Below are 18,068 nucleotides of genomic sequence, written 5' to 3'. Positions count from 1 at the left end.
TGCTGAGCTGTAGTTGATGAACAGCATTCTCACATAGGTATTCCTCTTGTCCAGATGGGTTAGGGCAGTGTGCAGTGTGGTTGAGATTGCATCGTCTGTGGACCTATTTAGGCGGTAAGCAAATTGGAGTTTGTCTAGGGTGGCAGGTAGGGTGGAGGTGACATGGTCCTTGACTAGTCTCTCAAAGCACTTCATGATGACGGAAGTGAGTGCTACGGGGCGGTAGTCGTTTAGCTCAGTTACCGTAGCTTTCTTGGGAACAGGAACAATGGTGGCCCTCTTGAAGCATGTGGGAACAACAGACTGGGATAGGGATTAATTGAATATGTCCGTAAACACACCAGCCAGCTGGTCTGCGCATGCTCTGAGGGCGCGGCTGGGGATGCCGTCTGGGCCTGCAGCCTTACGAGGGTTGACACGTTTAAATGTTTTCCTCACGTCGGCTGCAGTGAAGGAGAGTCCGCATGTTTTGGTTGCGGGCCGTGTCAGTGGCACTGTATTGTCCTCAAAGCGGGCAAAAAAGTTATTTAGTCTATTAACGCATCAACAGGGGCAAACTACCTGACCTAGTTTGACCTACTACCTGACCTAGTGAGATATACATGGAGGTTTAACATCCTGACCTAGTGAGATATACATGGAGGAGGTTTAATATCCTAAACCGAGTGAGATTTACATGGAGGAGGTTTAATATCCTGACCTAGTGAGAAATAACCTTCCTCTTCTCTCCTCTCTCCTTTCTTCCTCTCCTCTATCCTCTCTTCCTCTCCTCTTCCTTTCCTCTATCATTCTCTCATCTCTTCCTCTTCTCTCCTCTCTCCTTTCTTCCTCTCCTCTTCCTCTCTTCTATCATTCTCTCCCCCCCTGTCACATCTGGGCTTTTGTTCCTCTCTTCTCTCACTTGCAGGAATGATTGAGTCTTGTTCACTCCCTCTTTCATTCACTCCCTCCCTCTTTCACGGGGCAGGAGAAAAAGCTTCCTTTTGTTAAAGCAACACAAAGACTGTTTAATAGCTGTGGATTCAAAAATACTCTGTAGAGAAGGGGAAAGGAGTGGGAGGAGAGGGAGTGTGAGGAAAGAGAGTGTGAGGAGGGCAAAAGTTCATGGGGAGAATACTCTTTGTGTGAATGATGTAAGGTAGAGCCTCTCGTGTTGCAGAGCAGTTTAAACTTGACGGACGTATGTGGTTCAGTAAAGTGGGGTTATTGTTCATTCTCTGTCAGGAGAAAAGTCTTAGATTGTGTCCCAAATGGCACCCTATTCCCTATATAGTGCACTACTATAGACCAGAGCCCTAATCCCTATATAGTGCACTACTTTAGACCAGGGCCCTATTCCCAATATAGTGCACTACTTTAGACCAGGGCCCTATTCCCTATATAGTGCACTACTATAGATCAGAGCCCTATTCCCTATATAGTGCACTACTTTAGACCAGGGCCCTATTCCCAATATAGTGCACTACTTTAGACCAGGACCCTATTCCCTATATAGTGCACTACTATAGATCAGAGCCCTATTCCCTATATAGTGCACTACTTTAGACCAGGGCCCTATTCCCAATATAGTGCACTACTTTAGACCAGGTCCCTATTCCCTATATAGTGCACTACTATAGATCAGAGCCCTATTCCCTATATAGTGCACTTCTTTAGACCAAAGCCCTACCTTCTATTTGCCTTCTGTAATCTTTGTCAGGTTTAGCCTTTCATCAACTAGTCCACTGCTTCCTGTTGCTTCAGAAATATGTCTGTAATGCACAGAAACCTGATCTAGAACCTAATGTAGAATGTGTCTTTTATGCACAGAACCCTGATCTAGAACCTAATGTAAATGTGTCTTTAATGCACAGAACCCTGATCTAGAACCTAATTTTAATGTATTTATTTATTTAATATCACCTTATTTAACCAGGTAGGCTGGTTGAGAACAAGTTCTCATTTACAACTGCGACCTGGCCAAGATGAAGCAAAGCAGTGCGACAGAAACAGCAACACAGAGTTACACATGGAGTAAACAAACATACAGTCAATAATAGTTAAAGAAAATCTATATACAGTGTGTGCAAATGAGGTAAGATAAGGGAGGTAAGGCAATAAATAGACTATGGTGGCGAAGTAATCAAATCAAATCAAATGTATTTATATAGCCCTTCGTACAACATATGAGTTACACATGGGATAAACAAAAGTGCAGTCAATAACACAATAGAAAAGTCTATATACAGTGTGTGCAAATGGAGTAAGGAGGTAAGGCAATAAATAGGCCATAGTGGTGAAGTAATTACAATATATCAATTAAACACTGGAGTGATAGATGTGCAGAAGATGAATGTGCAAGTAGAGATACTGGGGTGCAATGGAGCAAGATAAATAAATAAATACAGTATGGGGATGAGGTAGTTGGATGGGCTATTTACAGATGGGCTATGTACAGGTGCAGTGATTTGTGAGCTGCTCTGACAGCTGGTGCTTAAAGTTAGTGAGGGAGATATGAGTCTCCAGCTTCAGTGATTTTTGCAGTTCGTTCCAGTCATTGGCAGCAGAGAACTGGAAGGAAAGACAACAAGTAGGAATTGGCTTTGGGGGTGACCAGTGAGATATACCTGCTGGAGCGCGTGCTACGAGTGGGTGCTGCTATGGTGACTAGTGAGCTGAGATAGGGCGGTGCTTTACCTAGCAAAGACTTGTAGATGACCTGGAGCCAGTGGGTTTGGCGACGAGTATGAAGCGAGGGCCAGCCAACGAGAGAGTACAGGTCACAATGGTGGGTAGTGTATGGGGCTTTGGTGACAAAACGGATGGCACTGTGATAGACTGCATCCAGTTTGTTGAGTAGAGTGTTGGAGGCTATTTTGTAAATGACATCGCCGAAGTCGAGGATCGGTAGGATGGTCAGTTTTATGAGGGTATGTTTGGCAGCATGAGTGAAGGAGGCTTTGTTTGCGATATGGGAAGCCGATTCTAGATTTAATTTTGGATTGGAGATGCTTAATGTGAGTCTGGAAGGAGAGTTTACAGTCTAACCAGACACCTAGGTATTTGTAGTTGTGCACATATTCTAAGTCAGAACCTTCCAGAGTAGTGATGCTGGCCCGCCCATCCAGTTTTACTAAATGCATGTAGAATGTCTGTAATGCACAGAACCCTTATCTAGAACCTAATGTAGAATATGTATTTAATGCACAGAACCCTGATCTAGAACCTAATGTAGAATGTGTCTTTAATGCACAGAACCCTGATCTAGAACCTAATGTAAATGTGTCTTTAATGCACAGAACCCTGATCTAGAACCTAATGTAAATGTGTCTTTAATGCACAGAACCCTGATCTAGAACCTAATGTAGAATGTGTCTTGAATGCACAGAACCCTGATCTAGAACCTAATGTAGAATGTGTCTTTAATGCACAGAACACTGATCTAGAACCTAATGTAGAATGTGTCTTTAATGCACAGAACACTGATCTAGAACCTAATGTAGATACAATACAGATATGCAACTGAATAGAAATACTGCATTGGAATTCAGAATAATATTTTATATTATAGGGCATCACCCTCAGGGGTATTTACGAATATCATTGGGCACATTAGAACTAGTGGATATATGGAGGTTTAATACCCTGACCTAGTGAGGTATACATGGAGGAGGTTTAATATCCTGACCTAGTGAGATATACATGGAGGTTTAATATCCTGACCTAGTGAGATATACATGGAGGTTTAATATCCTGACCTAGTGAGATATACATGGAGGTTTAATATCCTGACCTAGTGAGATATACATGGAGGAGGTTTAATATCCTAAACCTAGTGAGATATACATGGAGGAGGTTTAATATCCTGACCTAGTGAGATATACATGGAGGAGGTTTAATATCCTGACCTAGTGAGATATACGTGGAGGAGGTTTAATATCCTGACCTAGTGAGATATACATGGAGGTTTAATACCCTCACCTAGTGAGATATACATGGAGGTTTAATATCCTGACCTAGTGAGATATACATGGAGGTTTAATATCCTGACCTAGTGAGGTATACATGGAGGTTTAATATCCTGACCTAGTGAGATATACATGGAGGAGGTTTAATATCCTGACCTAGTGAGATATACATGGAGGAGGTTTAATATCCTGACCTAGTGAGGTATACATGGAGGAGGTTTAACATCCTGACCTAGTGAGATATACATGGAGGAGGTTTAATATCCTGACCTAGTGAGATATGCATGGAGGAGGTTTAATATCCTGACCTAGTGAGATATACATGGAGGTTTAATATCCTCACCTAGTGAGATATACATGGAGGAGGTTTAATATCCTGACCTAGTGAGATATGCATGGAGGAGGTTTAATATCCTGACCTAGTGAGATATACATGGAGGTTTAATATCCTGATCTAGTGAGATATACATGGAGGTTTAATATCCTGACCTAGTGAGATATACATGGAGGTTTAATATCCTGACCTAGTGAGATATACATGGAGTAGGTTTAATATCCTAAACCTAGTGAGATATACATGGAGGAGGTTTAATATCCTGACCTAGTGAGATATACATGGAGGAGGTTTAATATCCTAAACCTAGTGAGATATACATGGAGGAGGTTTAATATCCTAAACCTAGTGAGATATACATGGAGGTTTAACATCCTGACCTAGTTCTTTAATCATATTCAAGTGTACCTATTTATTTATGACCCTGCCTATTTATTTATGACCCTGCCTATTTATTTATGACCCTGCCTATTTATTTATGACCCTACCTATTTATTTATGACCCTGCCTATTTATTTATGACCCTGCCTATTTATTTATGACCCTGCCTATTTATTTATGACCCTACCTATTTATTTATGACCCTGCCTATTTATTTATGACCCTGCCTATTTATTTATGACCCTGCCTATTTATTTATGACCCTGCCTATTTATTTATGACCCTGCCTATTTATTTATGACCCTGCCTATTTATTTATGACCCTGCATATTTATTTATGACCCTGCCTATTTATTTATGACCCTGCCTATTTATTTATGACCCTGCCTATTTATTTATGACCCTGCCTATTTATTTATGACCCTGCCTATTTATTTATGACCCTGCCTATTTATTTATGGCCCTGCCTATTTATTTATGACCCTGCCTATTTATTTATGACCCTGCCTATTTATTTATGACCCTGCCTATTTATTTATGACCCTGCCTATTTATTTATGACCCTGCCTATTTATTTATGACCCTGCCTATTTATTTATGACCCTGCCTATTTATTTATGACCCTGCCTATTTATTTATGACCCTGCCTATTTATTTATGACCCTGCCTATTTATTTATGACCCTGCCTATTTATTTATGACCCTGCCTATTTATTTATGACCCTGCCTATTTATTTATGACCCTGCCTATTTATTTATGACCCTGCCTATTTATTTATGACCCTGCCTATTTATTTATGACCCTGCCTACACCAAAGGTATCTTTCTTTTAAATGATTTGAGCAAAAAATATTTCACTTTATTTGGAAGAGCCTGACAAATAAAATGTGCTTATTTATACAGGGATTATTTGTTCGAGGGGCTAAAATGAATAAATATGAAAGCATTAAACGTCTCACGAAACGCATCAGTCATACAAAGGTTATATTTAAACCCAAACTGGTTTTCCAGTAGATGAGTAAGAATGCCTCCTCCTATTTCCCTTATCCAGATTACAACCTCTCAGTTTCAGTTGTATACAGTGTAAAACATTCAGAGCCCTCCACTTCTTCCACAATGTGTCACTTAACAGCCTTATTCTAAAATGGATCAAATACTTTTTTCCCCTTATCAATCTACATACCAAACCCCATAATGACAACGCAAAAACACATTTTGACATTTTTACACATAAATTTAAAAAACAAACTAATATCATATTCACAAAAGTATTCAGACCCTTAACTTAGTACTTTGTTGAAACACTTTTGGCAGCGATTACAGCCTTGAGTCTTCTTTGGTCTGACGCTACAACCTTGGCATACCTGTATTTGGGGAGTTTCTCCCATTCTTCTCAGCAGATCCTCTCAAGCTCTGTCAGGTTGGATGGGGAGCATCGCTGTACAGCTATTTTCAGGTCTCTCCAGAGATGTTTGATCGGGTTCAAGTGCGAGCTCTGGCTGGGCCACTCAAGGATATCCCGAAGCCACTCCTTCTTTGTCTTGGCTGTGTGCTTAGGGTCATTGTTGTGTTGGAAGGTGAACCTTTGCCCCAATCTGAGGTCCTGAGCACTTTGGAGCAGGTTTTCATCAAGGATCTCTCTGTACTTTGCTCCGTTCATCTTTACCTCGATCCTGACTAGTCTTCATGTCCCTGCCACTGAAAAACATCCCCACAGCATGATGGTGCCACCACCATGCTTCACCGCAGGGATGGTGCCTGGTTTCCTCCAGATGTGACGCATGGCATTCAGGCCAAAGAATTCAATCTTAGTTTCATCAGACCAGAGAATATTGTTTCTCATGGTCTGAGTCCTTTAGGTGCCTTTTGGCAAACTCAAGTGGGCTGTCATGTGCCTTTTTACTGAGGTGTGGCTACTGTCTGGCCACTCTACCATAAAGGCCTGATTGGTGGAGTGCTGCAGAGATTATTGTCTTTCAGGAAGGTTCTCCAAAGAGGAACTCTGAAGGTCTTTCAGAGTGACCATCGAGTTCTTTGTCACCTCCCTGACCAAGGCCCTTCTCCCCGGTTGCCCAGTTTGGCCGGGCGGCCAGCTCTAGGAAGAGTCTTGGTATTGCCATACTTCTTCTTCCATTTAAGAATGATGGAGGCCACTGTGTTCTTGGGGACCTTCAATGCGGCATCTTTGTTTTTGGTACCCTTCCCCAGATTTGTGCGTCCACACAATCCTGTCTCTAAGCTCTACGGACAATTCCTTCGACCTCATGGCTTGGTTTTTGCTCTGACATGCACTGTCAACTGTGGGACCTTATAGAGACAGGTGTGTGTGCTTTTCCAAATCATGTTCAATCAATTGAATTTACCACAGGTGGTCTCCAAGTTGTAGAAACATCTCAAGGAGGGTCAAATGAAACAGGATACACCTGGGCTCAATTTCGAATCTCTTACTTATGTAAGTAAATAAGATATTTCTGTTTTTAAGAGTCATTCAGAGGACTAGACAGCAGGTGAGGTAGAGAGAGAGAGTCATTCAGAGGACTAGACAGCAGGTGATGTAGAGTCATTCAGAGGCCTAGACAGCAGGTGAGGTAGAGAGAGAGAGGGAGAGAGTCATTCAGAGGTCGAGACAGCAGGTGATGTAGAGAGAGAGAGAGAGAGAGAGTCATTCAGAGGTCGAGACAAGGTGATGTAGAGAGAGAGAGTCATTCAGAGGTCGAGACAGCAGGTGATGTAGAGAGCGAGAGAGAGAGAGAGTCATTCAGAGGTCGAGACATTGCCATCAATAAAATGCAATAGTACTTGTTGTCCGTAGCTTAGGCCTACCCATACCATAACCCCTCGCCCACACCACGCCATACACGTGGTTTGCGGTTGTGAGGCCGGATGGAGGTACTCTCTAAAACGACATTAAAACGTCAACAAAACTAAGGAGATGATTGTGGACTTCAGGAAACAGCAGAGGAACACCCCCATCCACATCGATGGAACAGTAGTGGAGAGGGTAGCAAGTTTTAAGTTCCTCGGCATACACATCACAGACAAACTGAATTGGTCCACTCACACAGACAGCATCGTGAGGAAGGCGCAGCAGCGCCTCTTCAACCTCAGGAGGCTGAAGAAATTCGGCTTGTCACCAAAAGCACTCACAAACTTCTACAGATGCACAATCGAGAGCATCCTGGCGGGCTGTATCACCGCCTGGTATGGCAACTGCACCGCCCTCAACCGTAAGGCTCTCCAGAGGGTAGTGAGGTCTGCACAACGCATCACCGGGGGCAAACTACCTGCCCTCCAGGACACCTACACCACCCGATGCTACAGGAAGGCCATAAAGCTCATCAAGGACATCAACCACCCGAGCCACTGCCTGTTCACCCCGCTATCATCCAGAAGGCGAGGTCAGTACAGGTGCATCAAAGCTGGGACCGAGAGACTGAAAAACAGCTTCTATCTCAAGGCCATCAGACTGTTAAACAGCCACCACTAACATTGAGTGGCTACTGCCAACACACTGTCAATGACACTGACTCTACTCCAGCCACTTTAATCATGGGAATCGATGGGAAATGATGTAAATATATCACTAGCCACTTTAAACAATGCTACCTTATATAATGTTACTTACCCTACATTGTTCATCTCATATGCATACGTTGATACTGTACTCTATATCATCGACTGCATCCTTATGTAATACATGTATCACTAGCCACTTTAACTATGCCACTTGGTTTACATACTTATCTCATATGTATATACTGTACTCGATATCATCTACTGTATCTTGCCTATGCTGCTCTGTACCATCACTCATTCATATATCCTTATGTACATATTCTTTATCCCCTTACACTGTGTATGACAGTAGTTTTTTTTGGAATTGTTAGTTAGATTACTTGCTCGTTATTACTGCATTGTTGGAACTAGAAGCACAAGCATTTCGCTACACTCGCATTAACATCTGCTAACCATGTGTATGTGACAAATAAAATTTGATTTGATTTGATTTGAGATGCAGCTTATGGTACAAAAATGAACATTCAATTCTCTGGCAACAGCTCTGGTGGACATTCCTGGAGTCAGCATTCCAATATCACGCTCCCTCAAAAATGCAGACATCTGTGGCATTGTGTTGTGACAAAACTGCACGTTGCCTTTTATTGTCCCCAGCACAAGGTGTACCTGTGTAATGATCATGCTGTTTCTAACCCACCTGTCTGTGTCTCCCTGCAGCCTTCTCCCCAGTCAGTGGAGGCGCTAACGGCCATGACGGTCTATCCTGTCTGTCCATCAGCTCCCTGGTCAACAGCTCTGAGGGGAAGACTGAGTGTGACGGACAAGACCAGGGACAGGGCTTTACTGTCGACTCCATCATAGAGGGAAACCACAAGTAACCAGAGAGAGGAAGCGAAAAAACATCTAAAATCACACTCTTTTTGAAATCTATTTGTTGAAATAAAGGTTTTGTTTCTGTAAACTTTCTTCCAATGTTGTCATTCTGAAGATATTCAAAGTGTGGTTATTTTTTCCTGTCTGAGCTCTATATAAATGGTTCTAGTGAGTGTGGTCTGTTAGCCAGGGGGAAGGTGAACATACAGGGAGTTATGAATCATGTTGCCTCCCTAGATCTATGCCAGTCTATCCTACTCTATACCAGTTTATATTAGTCTATATATGGAATATACTAGTCTATCAGTCTACTTCAGGCAATATTAGGCTATACCAGTCAGTCAATACCAGTGTATATCGGTATATATACCTATACCCGTCTATATTTGTATATACCAATCAGTATATATATATCAGTCAGTCCAGAACAGACTATGGGAGGCGCAAGTATAGTATGGAGCGCCGTTTGGGTCTGCGTGTCGAAAACGATACACTTTAAATAACAGTTATTTTTATAGAATGATGTTGTGTGCTGAATTTGCACGTTCAAGCCAAGCACCACCACTGCGATCAATAGCACTTTCAAAGCTGTACAGAAAATAAGTCCGCAAACAACCGGCCACGATGTGTTTACAATACCGCGTTGGTAATATGGTTTGTCCTACCGAATGGGAAAACATCTGTGTGAGCATTTAAAATATGATCAGGATCAAACGAGCAAGATCAAAAAATTGTGCAAATATCTTTGATACATGTTATTTGCAACTTCTGCAGTAGCACCCTATCTTTAGCTTGGCATCTAGCTAGCGCCAATGCAACCAGCCTGAAAACAATGCAGTCATTTTCATTATTCTTAACAATGATTTAGGATTCCATGTAAGTATTAGTTAGGGAGACACTAGTTGTTGAACTTCAGTTCATGAAAATAACGAGCCATGTTGCCCAAAGCTAACGTTATAAGCAGCCAGATAACTTCCTCTGGCCAGTGAGGCTTTACCGGACCGGTTACGTGTTGTGAAAATAGCCACAATAGTGACCTTTGCGGTTGGCCTTCAAAATAAAAGTCTCTTTATGAAAATGACGCAGAACATTACAATTGGTGGAATCATGACATATTTAGACTAGATAATGTTAAACAAGGTTGGAATGGGGTATATGTCTACCCGGTGACACCCACAGAACACAACTGTGAAGAGTTTAAGCAAATAGCTCTTATCAGGGACGTTGACAGGGAAATCACCTGCCCAGTCAGCCTATTGTGTGTACTGACAATCATATTGCACTGTACAGCCTTATCTAAGGATTGGGGATCAATGAAATGGGGTATCAGTCTACTCAGTACCTAAGTGCTTTTTTCCCAACGTCCTCCTCAGTGTTATCAGACTCCTAAACATCCACGTTGTATTGTTTCCCCTCCGGAATAGTGTTCAATACACATAGTAGGTTGACTGGTACAGTAAATGAGGCTCAATTCACAGTTGTTTCAGAGTCCCGCAATAAGAGCTAAGATGCTAATATTCTCTGGGAGTCACTGATACCCCATGTCATTGATCCACAACCCATAGGTAAGGCTGTGCAGTGAAATAAGGTGCCCCCAATGCAATTCAAGTCACACTTCAAACATCTGCTATCTGAGCAGCTAACCGATCGGTAAATAGCCCACCCATTTTTACCTACCTCATCCCCATACTGTTTTTATTTATTTACTTTTCTGCTCTTTTGCACACCAATATCTCTACCTGCACATGACCATCTGATCATTTATCACTCCAGTGTTAATCTGCAAAATTGTAATCATTCGCCTACCTCCTCATGCCTTTTGCACACAATGTATATAGACTCTTTTTTTTCTACTGTGTTATTGACTTGTTAATTGTTTACTCCATGTGTAACTCTGTGTTGTCAGCTCAAACTGCTATGCTTTATCTTGGCCAGGTCGCAGTTGCAAATGAGAACTTGTTCTCAACTGGCCTACCTGGTTAAATAAAGGTGAAATAAAATACAATTAAAATAAAACATCTAAAGTCTAATACACCCAGTGGGATTTCAACAGATTTTTGTCAAATTAACAAATTATTATATTTTGTTGAATTTATAAAACAACATTCCAAATTAGTTTTGCAAGATCTATTAAATTATGACATAATTCCACTATTTGTATTCATTTGCTTCGCTGTCAATGACAGACTGACTGCCTATTGTAACGATCGTCTTCGGGGGAAGGAGAGGAGGACCAAAGCGCAGCGTGGTAAGTGTTCATATTCATATTTATTTAAACTCAAAACACTAAACAAAATAACAAAGAGAATGAAACGAAACCGAAACAGTTCTGTAAGGTGACGAAAAACACTAAACAGAAAATAACTACCCACAAACACAGGTGGGAACAGGCTACCTAAGTATGGTTCTCAATCAGAGACTACGAATGACAGCTGCCTCTGATTGGGAACCATACCAGGCCAAACACAGAAATACAAAACATAGAACAAAAACTAGAATGCCCACCCCAACTCACACCCAGACCAAACTAAAATAGAGACATAAAAAGGAACTAAGGTCAGGATGTGACAGTATTTCAGATGACACCTATCTAGATAGTTAGCTAGCTAACTATAGCTACTGAGAATATTATGTCGTTTTGCTGTGTTTTTTTGGGAAAGAACACTATTTGCATCCATCAGCTAGCTTTCTTTATGACCAGCACTGTCCAGAGCCTGGGGAAGTGTGGGCCCGTGCAGCTGTGGTAACTGCGTGAGACTTTACCAGCTTCATAGCAGACGAATCGGTCAATCATTGTGACATTTGAAATACGAGTGATATTGTAATCAATGTGTAATAACTACGTGTCACTTATTGTGACATGCAGTCCTATTCAGGTCCTGATTGGTCAACAAGTTTATTTGATGAGTCAAATTGTGTTATGCGTGTATCTTTTTTGACACACAAAGACCCAAATGGCCATAACATAGAGCCATGACTACATGGAACTCAATTCCACATCAGGTAACTGATGCAAACAGTGGAATCAGATTTAAAAACCAGATAAAATTACACCTTACGGAACAGCGGGGACTGTGAAGAGACACACATATAGGCATAGACACAAGCAAGATCGAATCCCTGGGCTGACAAGGTAAAAATCTGACATTCTGCCCCTGAACAGGCAATTAACCCACTGTTCCTAGGCCATCATTGAAAATAAGAATTTGTTCTTAATTAACTGACTTGCCGAGTTAAATAAAGGTTAAATAAAAATCAGTCTACATCAGTCTATATCTTTCTTTACCAGTCTATATCAGTCTATATCTGTCTTTACCAGTCTATATCAGTCTATATCATTATTTACCAGTCTATATCAGTGTATATCTGTCTATACCAGTCTATATCAGTCTATATCATTATTTACCAGTCTATATCAGTGTATGTCTGTCTATACCAGTCTATATCAGTCTATATCTGTCTTTATTTGTCTTGTATTGGTACTGTGAGTTCTATCTCAGCTCTATGAAGTCTCCTCCATGTTTCTATCCCTCATCCAACCACATCATTTAACCTGCTGGTTGATATACACGTTTGATTTTCAAATTATATTTAATAAACTGTATATCAGAATATTAATTCCCAGAACAGCAAGACCCTTTAACAGAATATGAACCTTTGTTTAATTTTGCTTTTAATCTCTTTAATCTCTGTTTTAATCTCTCATGTCTGTTTTAATCTCTTTATCTCTGTTTTAATCTCTTTAATCTCTGTTTTACTCTCTTTAATCTCTGTTTTAATCTCTTTATTTCTGTTTTAATCTCTTTATCTCTGTTTTGATCTCTTTATCTCGGTTTTAATCTCTTTATCTCTGTTTTAATCTCTGTTTTAATCTCTTTATCTCTGTTTTGATCTCTTTAATCTGTTTTAATCTCTTTAATCTGTTTTAATCTGTTTCGCTGTTTTAATCTCTAATCTCTGTATTAATCTCTTTAATCTCTGTTTTAATCTCTTTATCTCTGTTTTAATCTCTTTATCTCTGTTTTGATCTATTTAATCTGTTTTAATCTCTCATCTCTGTTTTAATCTCTATCTCTGTTTTAATCTCTTTGATCTCTGTTTTAATCTCTTTAATCTCTTTTTTGATCTCTTTAATCTCTGTTTTAATCTCTTTAATCTCTGTTTTAATCTCTTTAATCTCTGTTTTGATCTCTTTAATCTCTGCTTTAATCTCTTTAATCTCTGATTTAATCTCTTTAATCTCTGTTTTAATCTCTTTAATCTCTGTTTTGATCTCTTTAATCTCTGTTTTAATATCTTTCATCTCTGTTTTGATCCTGTTGTTGATGTTTACTACGTCAATTCTGATGTTGGCATTTTGCAGACATTACAAATAGTCTATAATATTGAAGTATGTTAGTAGTGCTCTCACTTTCTCCCTCACTCAGTAATAATCAGGTAGATTTGGGAACACATGAGATACTGCAGAAAAGAAGAGGCGAAGCGAGAGGGTTTACTCCGCCCCAAATCTGTCCACGTCAAGCAGATTATTAATTATTAAGCAAGTGAGGATTTTTTGTATGAGCGCAATGAGAGAGTGTTGAATTTAGTCAAGATATACATTAATTGCTATTTTGATATGTGAGGCTTTTTTTAATCTAATAGATGTTCCGTAGTGGTGAGGTTGTTATGGTTGTACTGATATAAGTGTAATGCACGTGACATCCCTGCAACGTTTAGAAAAAACACTTTATCAGAGTTGTCCCTGTTGCAATTCCAGACGGTATATAAATATTCATGAGGCTAGCATAGCATCTCTCTCAATTGAATACAGGCGGTTGACGTCAACACCCCTCATCGAATATTCAAAAAATTATTCAAATAATGAGATGTATCCACCAATCCAAAGAGAGGTATATGCAGGAGCTGGACAACAAATCCCATTGTCAGGGAGGAGACACAAGCATCTCATCATTATATACATATGCCTGGATACAGTCCTCTGTCAGTTTGAAAGATATTTGGAAGACAAGTGAGGTTAACGTTCTCCATGTGGTTTAGTATGGAATGCCAGCACCAGCAGGGTTTCATTAATAAGTGAATGGGTGCTCATAGATGTGTGATTGTAGAGGGAGTTGAGGAATCTCCCCACCAGCAGGGTTTCATTAATAAGTGAATGGGTGCTCATAGATGTGTGATTGTAGAGGGAGTTGAGGAATCTCCCCACCAGCAGGGTTTCATTAATAAGTGAATGGGTGCTCATAGATGTGTGATTGTAGAGGAGTTGAGGAATCTCCCCACCAGCAGGGTTTCATTAATAAGTGAATGGGTGCTCATAGATGTGTGATTGTAGAGGGAGTTGAGGAATCTCCCCACCAGCAGGGTTTCATTAATAAGTGAATGGGTGCTCATAGATGTGTGATTGTAGAGGGAGTTGAGGAATCTCCCCACCAGCAGGGTTTCATTAATAAGTGAATGGGTGCTCATAGATGTGTGATTGTAGAGGGAGTTGAGGAATCTCCCCACCAGCAGGGTTTCATTAATAAGTGAATGGGTGCTCATAGATGTGTGATTGTAGAGGGAGTTGAGGAATCTCCCCACCAGCAGGGTTTCATTAATAAGTGAATGGGTGCTCATAGATGTGTGATTGTAGAGGGAGTTGAGGAATCTCCCCACCAGCAGGGTTTCATTAATAAGTGAATGGGTGCTCATAGATGTGTGATTGTAGAGGGAGTTGAGGAATCTCCCCACCTGCAGGGTTTCATTAATAAGTGAATGGGTGCTCATAGATGTGTGATTGTAGAGGGAGTTGAGGAATCTCCCCACCTGCAGGGTTTCATTAATAAGTGAATGGGTGCTCATAGATGTGTGATTGTAGAGGGAGTTGAGGAATCTCCCCACCAGCAGGGTTTCATTAATAAGTGAATGGGTGCTCATAGATGTGTGATTGTAGAGGGAGTTGAGGAATCTCCCCACCAGCAGGGTTTCATTAATAAGTGAATGGGTGCTCATAGATGTGTGATTGTAGAGGGAGTTGAGGAATCTCCCCACCAGCAGGGTTTCATTAATAAGTGAATGGGTGCTCATAGATGTGTGATTGTAGAGGGAGTTGAGGAATCTCCCCACCAGCAGGGGTTTCATTAATAAGTGAATGGGTGCTCATAGATGTGTGATTGTAGAGGGAGTTGAGGAATCTCCCCACCAGCAGGGTTTCATTAATAAGTGAATGGGTGCTCATAGATGTGTGATTGTAGAGGGAGTTGAGGAATCTCCCCACCAGCAGGGTTTCATTAATAAGTGAATGGGTGCTCATAGATGTGTGATTGTAGAGGGAGTTGAGGAATCTCCCCACCAGCAGGGTTTCATTAATAAGTGAATGGGTGCTCATAGATGTGTGATTGTAGAGGGAGTTGAGGAATCTCCCCACCAGCAGGGTTTCATTAATAAGTGAATGGGTGCTCATAGATGTGTGATTGTAGAGGGAGTTGAGGAATCTCCCCACCTGCAGGGTTTCATTAATAAGTGAATGGGTGCTCATAGATGTGTGATTGTAGAGGGAGTTGAGGAATCTCCCCACCAGCAGGGTTTCATTAATAAGTGAATGGGTGCTCATAGATGTGTGATTGTAGAGGGAGTTGAGGAATCTCCCCACCTGCAGTGTTTTCCTGTGTTTGTTTCAATCCTTTTTGTTTCCTTTTTGTTTACTAAGATTCGTCACTATCTATGAACGTTGCAACCTGGCTGCTCCACAACCGAGCTTAACTTCGACCCCTGGTTAGTACATCCAACACATTCTCACACGATTAAGAAAAACGCTCTGCGAGTTGACTCAGTGACTTGTTTCTGTAAAGTAGTAATGTCCAGTACCCCGATAGGGCTGTGGGTTAGGTGTGTTGTGTTCAGTAGACCACGAGGGTTGTAGGTCAGTCAGTAGACTAATAGGAGGGTTGTAGGTCAGTCAGTAGACCAATAGGAGGGTTGTAGGTCAGTAAAGTAGACCAAGAGGAGGGTTGTAGGTCAGTCAGTAGACCAATAGGAGGGTTGTAGGTCAGTCAGTAGACTAATAGGAGGGTTGTAGGTCAGTCAGTAGACCAATAGGAGGGTTGTAGGTCAGTAAAGTATACCAATAGGAGGGTTGTAGGTCAGTCAGTAGACTAATAGGAGGGTTGTAGGTCAGTAAAGTAGACCAAGAGGAGGGTCGTAGGTCAGTCAGTAGACTAATAGGAGGGTTGTAGGTCAGTCAGTAGACTAATATGAGGTTGGAAGGTCAGTCAGTAGACTAATAGGCGGGTTGTAGGTCAGTCAGTAGACTAATAGGAGGGTTGTAGGTCAGTCAGTAGACCAATAGGAGGGTTGTAGGTCAGTAAAGTAGACCAAGAGGAGGGTTGTAGGTCAGTAAAGTAGACCAATAGGAGGGTTGTAGGTCAGTCAGTAGACTAATAGGAGGGTTGTAGGTCAGTACACTAATAGGAGGGTTGTAGGTCAGTCAGTAGACTAATAGGAGGGTTGTAGGTCAGTCAGTAGACTAATATGAGGTTGGAAGGTCAGTCAGTAGACTAATAGGCGGGTTGTAGGTCAGTCAGTAGACTAATAGGAGGGTTGTAGGTCAGTCAGTAGACCAATAGGAGGGTTGTAGGTCAGTAAAGTAGACCAAGAGGAGGGTTGTAGGTCAGTAAAGTAGACCAATAGGAGGGTTGTAGGTCAGTCAGTAGACTAATAGGAGGGTTGTAGGTCAGTCAGTAGACTAATAGGAGGGTTGTAGGTCAGTCAGTAGACCAATAGGAGGGTTGTAGGTCAGTCAGTAGACTAATATGAGGTTGGAAGGTCAGTCAGTAGACTAATAGGCGGGTTGTAGGTCAGTCAGTAGACTAATATGAGGTTGGAAGGTCAGTCAGTAGACTAATAGGCGGGTTGTAGGTCAGTCAGTAGACTAATAGGAGGGTTGTAGGTCAGTCAGTAGACCAATAGGAGGGTTGTAGGTCAGTAAAGTAGACCAATAGGAGGGTTGTAGGTCAGTAAAGTAGACCAAGAGGAGGGTCGTAGGTCAGTAAAGTAGACCAATAAGAGGGTTGTAGGTCAGTAAAGTAGACCTAGAAGAGGGTTGTAGGTCAGTAAAGTAGACCAATAAGAGGGTTGTAAGTCAGTAAAGTAGACCTAGAAGAGGGTTGTAGGTCAGTAAAGTAGACCAATAAGGGGTCGTATGTCAGTAAAGTAAAGCGATAAGAGGGTCGTAGGTCAGTAAAGTAGACCAATAAGAGGGTTGTAGGTCAGTAAAGTAGACCAATAGGAGAGTTGTAGGTCAGTCAGTAGACCAATAAGAGGGTCGTAGGCCAGTAAAGTAGACCAATAAGAGGAATGTAGGTCAGTAAAGTAGACCAATAAGAGGGTCGTAGGTCAGTAAAGTAGACCAATAAGAGGGTTGTAAGGTCAGTAAAGTAGACCAATAAGAGGGTCTTAGGTCAGTAAAGTAGACCAATAAGAGGGTTGTAGGTCAGTAAAGTAGACCAATAAGAGGGTTGTAGGTCAGTAAAGTAGACAAATAAGAGGGTTGTAGGTCAGTAAAGTAGACCAATAAGAGGGTTATAGGTCAGTCAGTAGACCAATAAGAGGGTCGTAGGTCAGTAAAGTAGACCAATAAGAGGGTTGTAAGGTCAGTAAAGTAGACCAATAAGAGGGTCTTAGGTCAGTAAAGTAGACCAATAAGAGGGTTGTAGGTCAGTAAAGTAGACCAATAAGAGGGTTGTAGGTCAGTAAAGTAGACAAATAAGAGGGTTGTAGGTCAGTAAAGTAGACCAATAAGAGGGTTATAGGTCAGTCAGTAGACCAATAAGAGGGTTGTAGGTCAGTCAGTAGACCAATAGGAGGGTTTTAGGTCAGTAAAGTAGACCAATAAGAGGGTTGTAGGTCAGTCAGTAGACAGTGGTTTATCAGGCTAGCTCCGCTCGCTGCTCGACGGCTGTGTTGGTTTGCAGGACATAAAACCAGCTGGCTGTGAACAGCCTGCCCTGAGTGCCAAGTACCAATAAGCAGTACGAGAC

At 41.4% G+C, this 18,068-nt stretch overlaps 1 protein-coding gene across 1 annotated transcript in view; it reads left to right on the top strand.

Moving 5' to 3' along the window:
* dmrt1 (doublesex and mab-3 related transcription factor 1) overlaps window positions 1–9,139 on the top strand; it is a 64,969-nt gene extending 55,830 nt beyond the window's left edge. The window contains exon 5 of the mRNA XM_042320204.1: window positions 8,896–9,139. Coding sequence (XP_042176138.1) covers window positions 8,896–9,056 — 161 coding nt within the window. The 3' untranslated portion in view covers window positions 9,057–9,139. The remainder of the gene's footprint in view (window positions 1–8,895) is intronic.
* The last annotated feature ends 8,929 nt before the right edge of the window (window positions 9,140–18,068 follow it).

This window comes from Oncorhynchus tshawytscha, linkage group LG04 (assembly GCF_018296145.1).
Source record: "Oncorhynchus tshawytscha isolate Ot180627B linkage group LG04, Otsh_v2.0, whole genome shotgun sequence".
Taxonomy (NCBI): Eukaryota; Metazoa; Chordata; class Actinopteri; order Salmoniformes; family Salmonidae; genus Oncorhynchus; species Oncorhynchus tshawytscha.
Note: the sequence above shows the minus strand (reverse complement) of the source record. Positions and strands in the feature narration are given on the sequence as shown.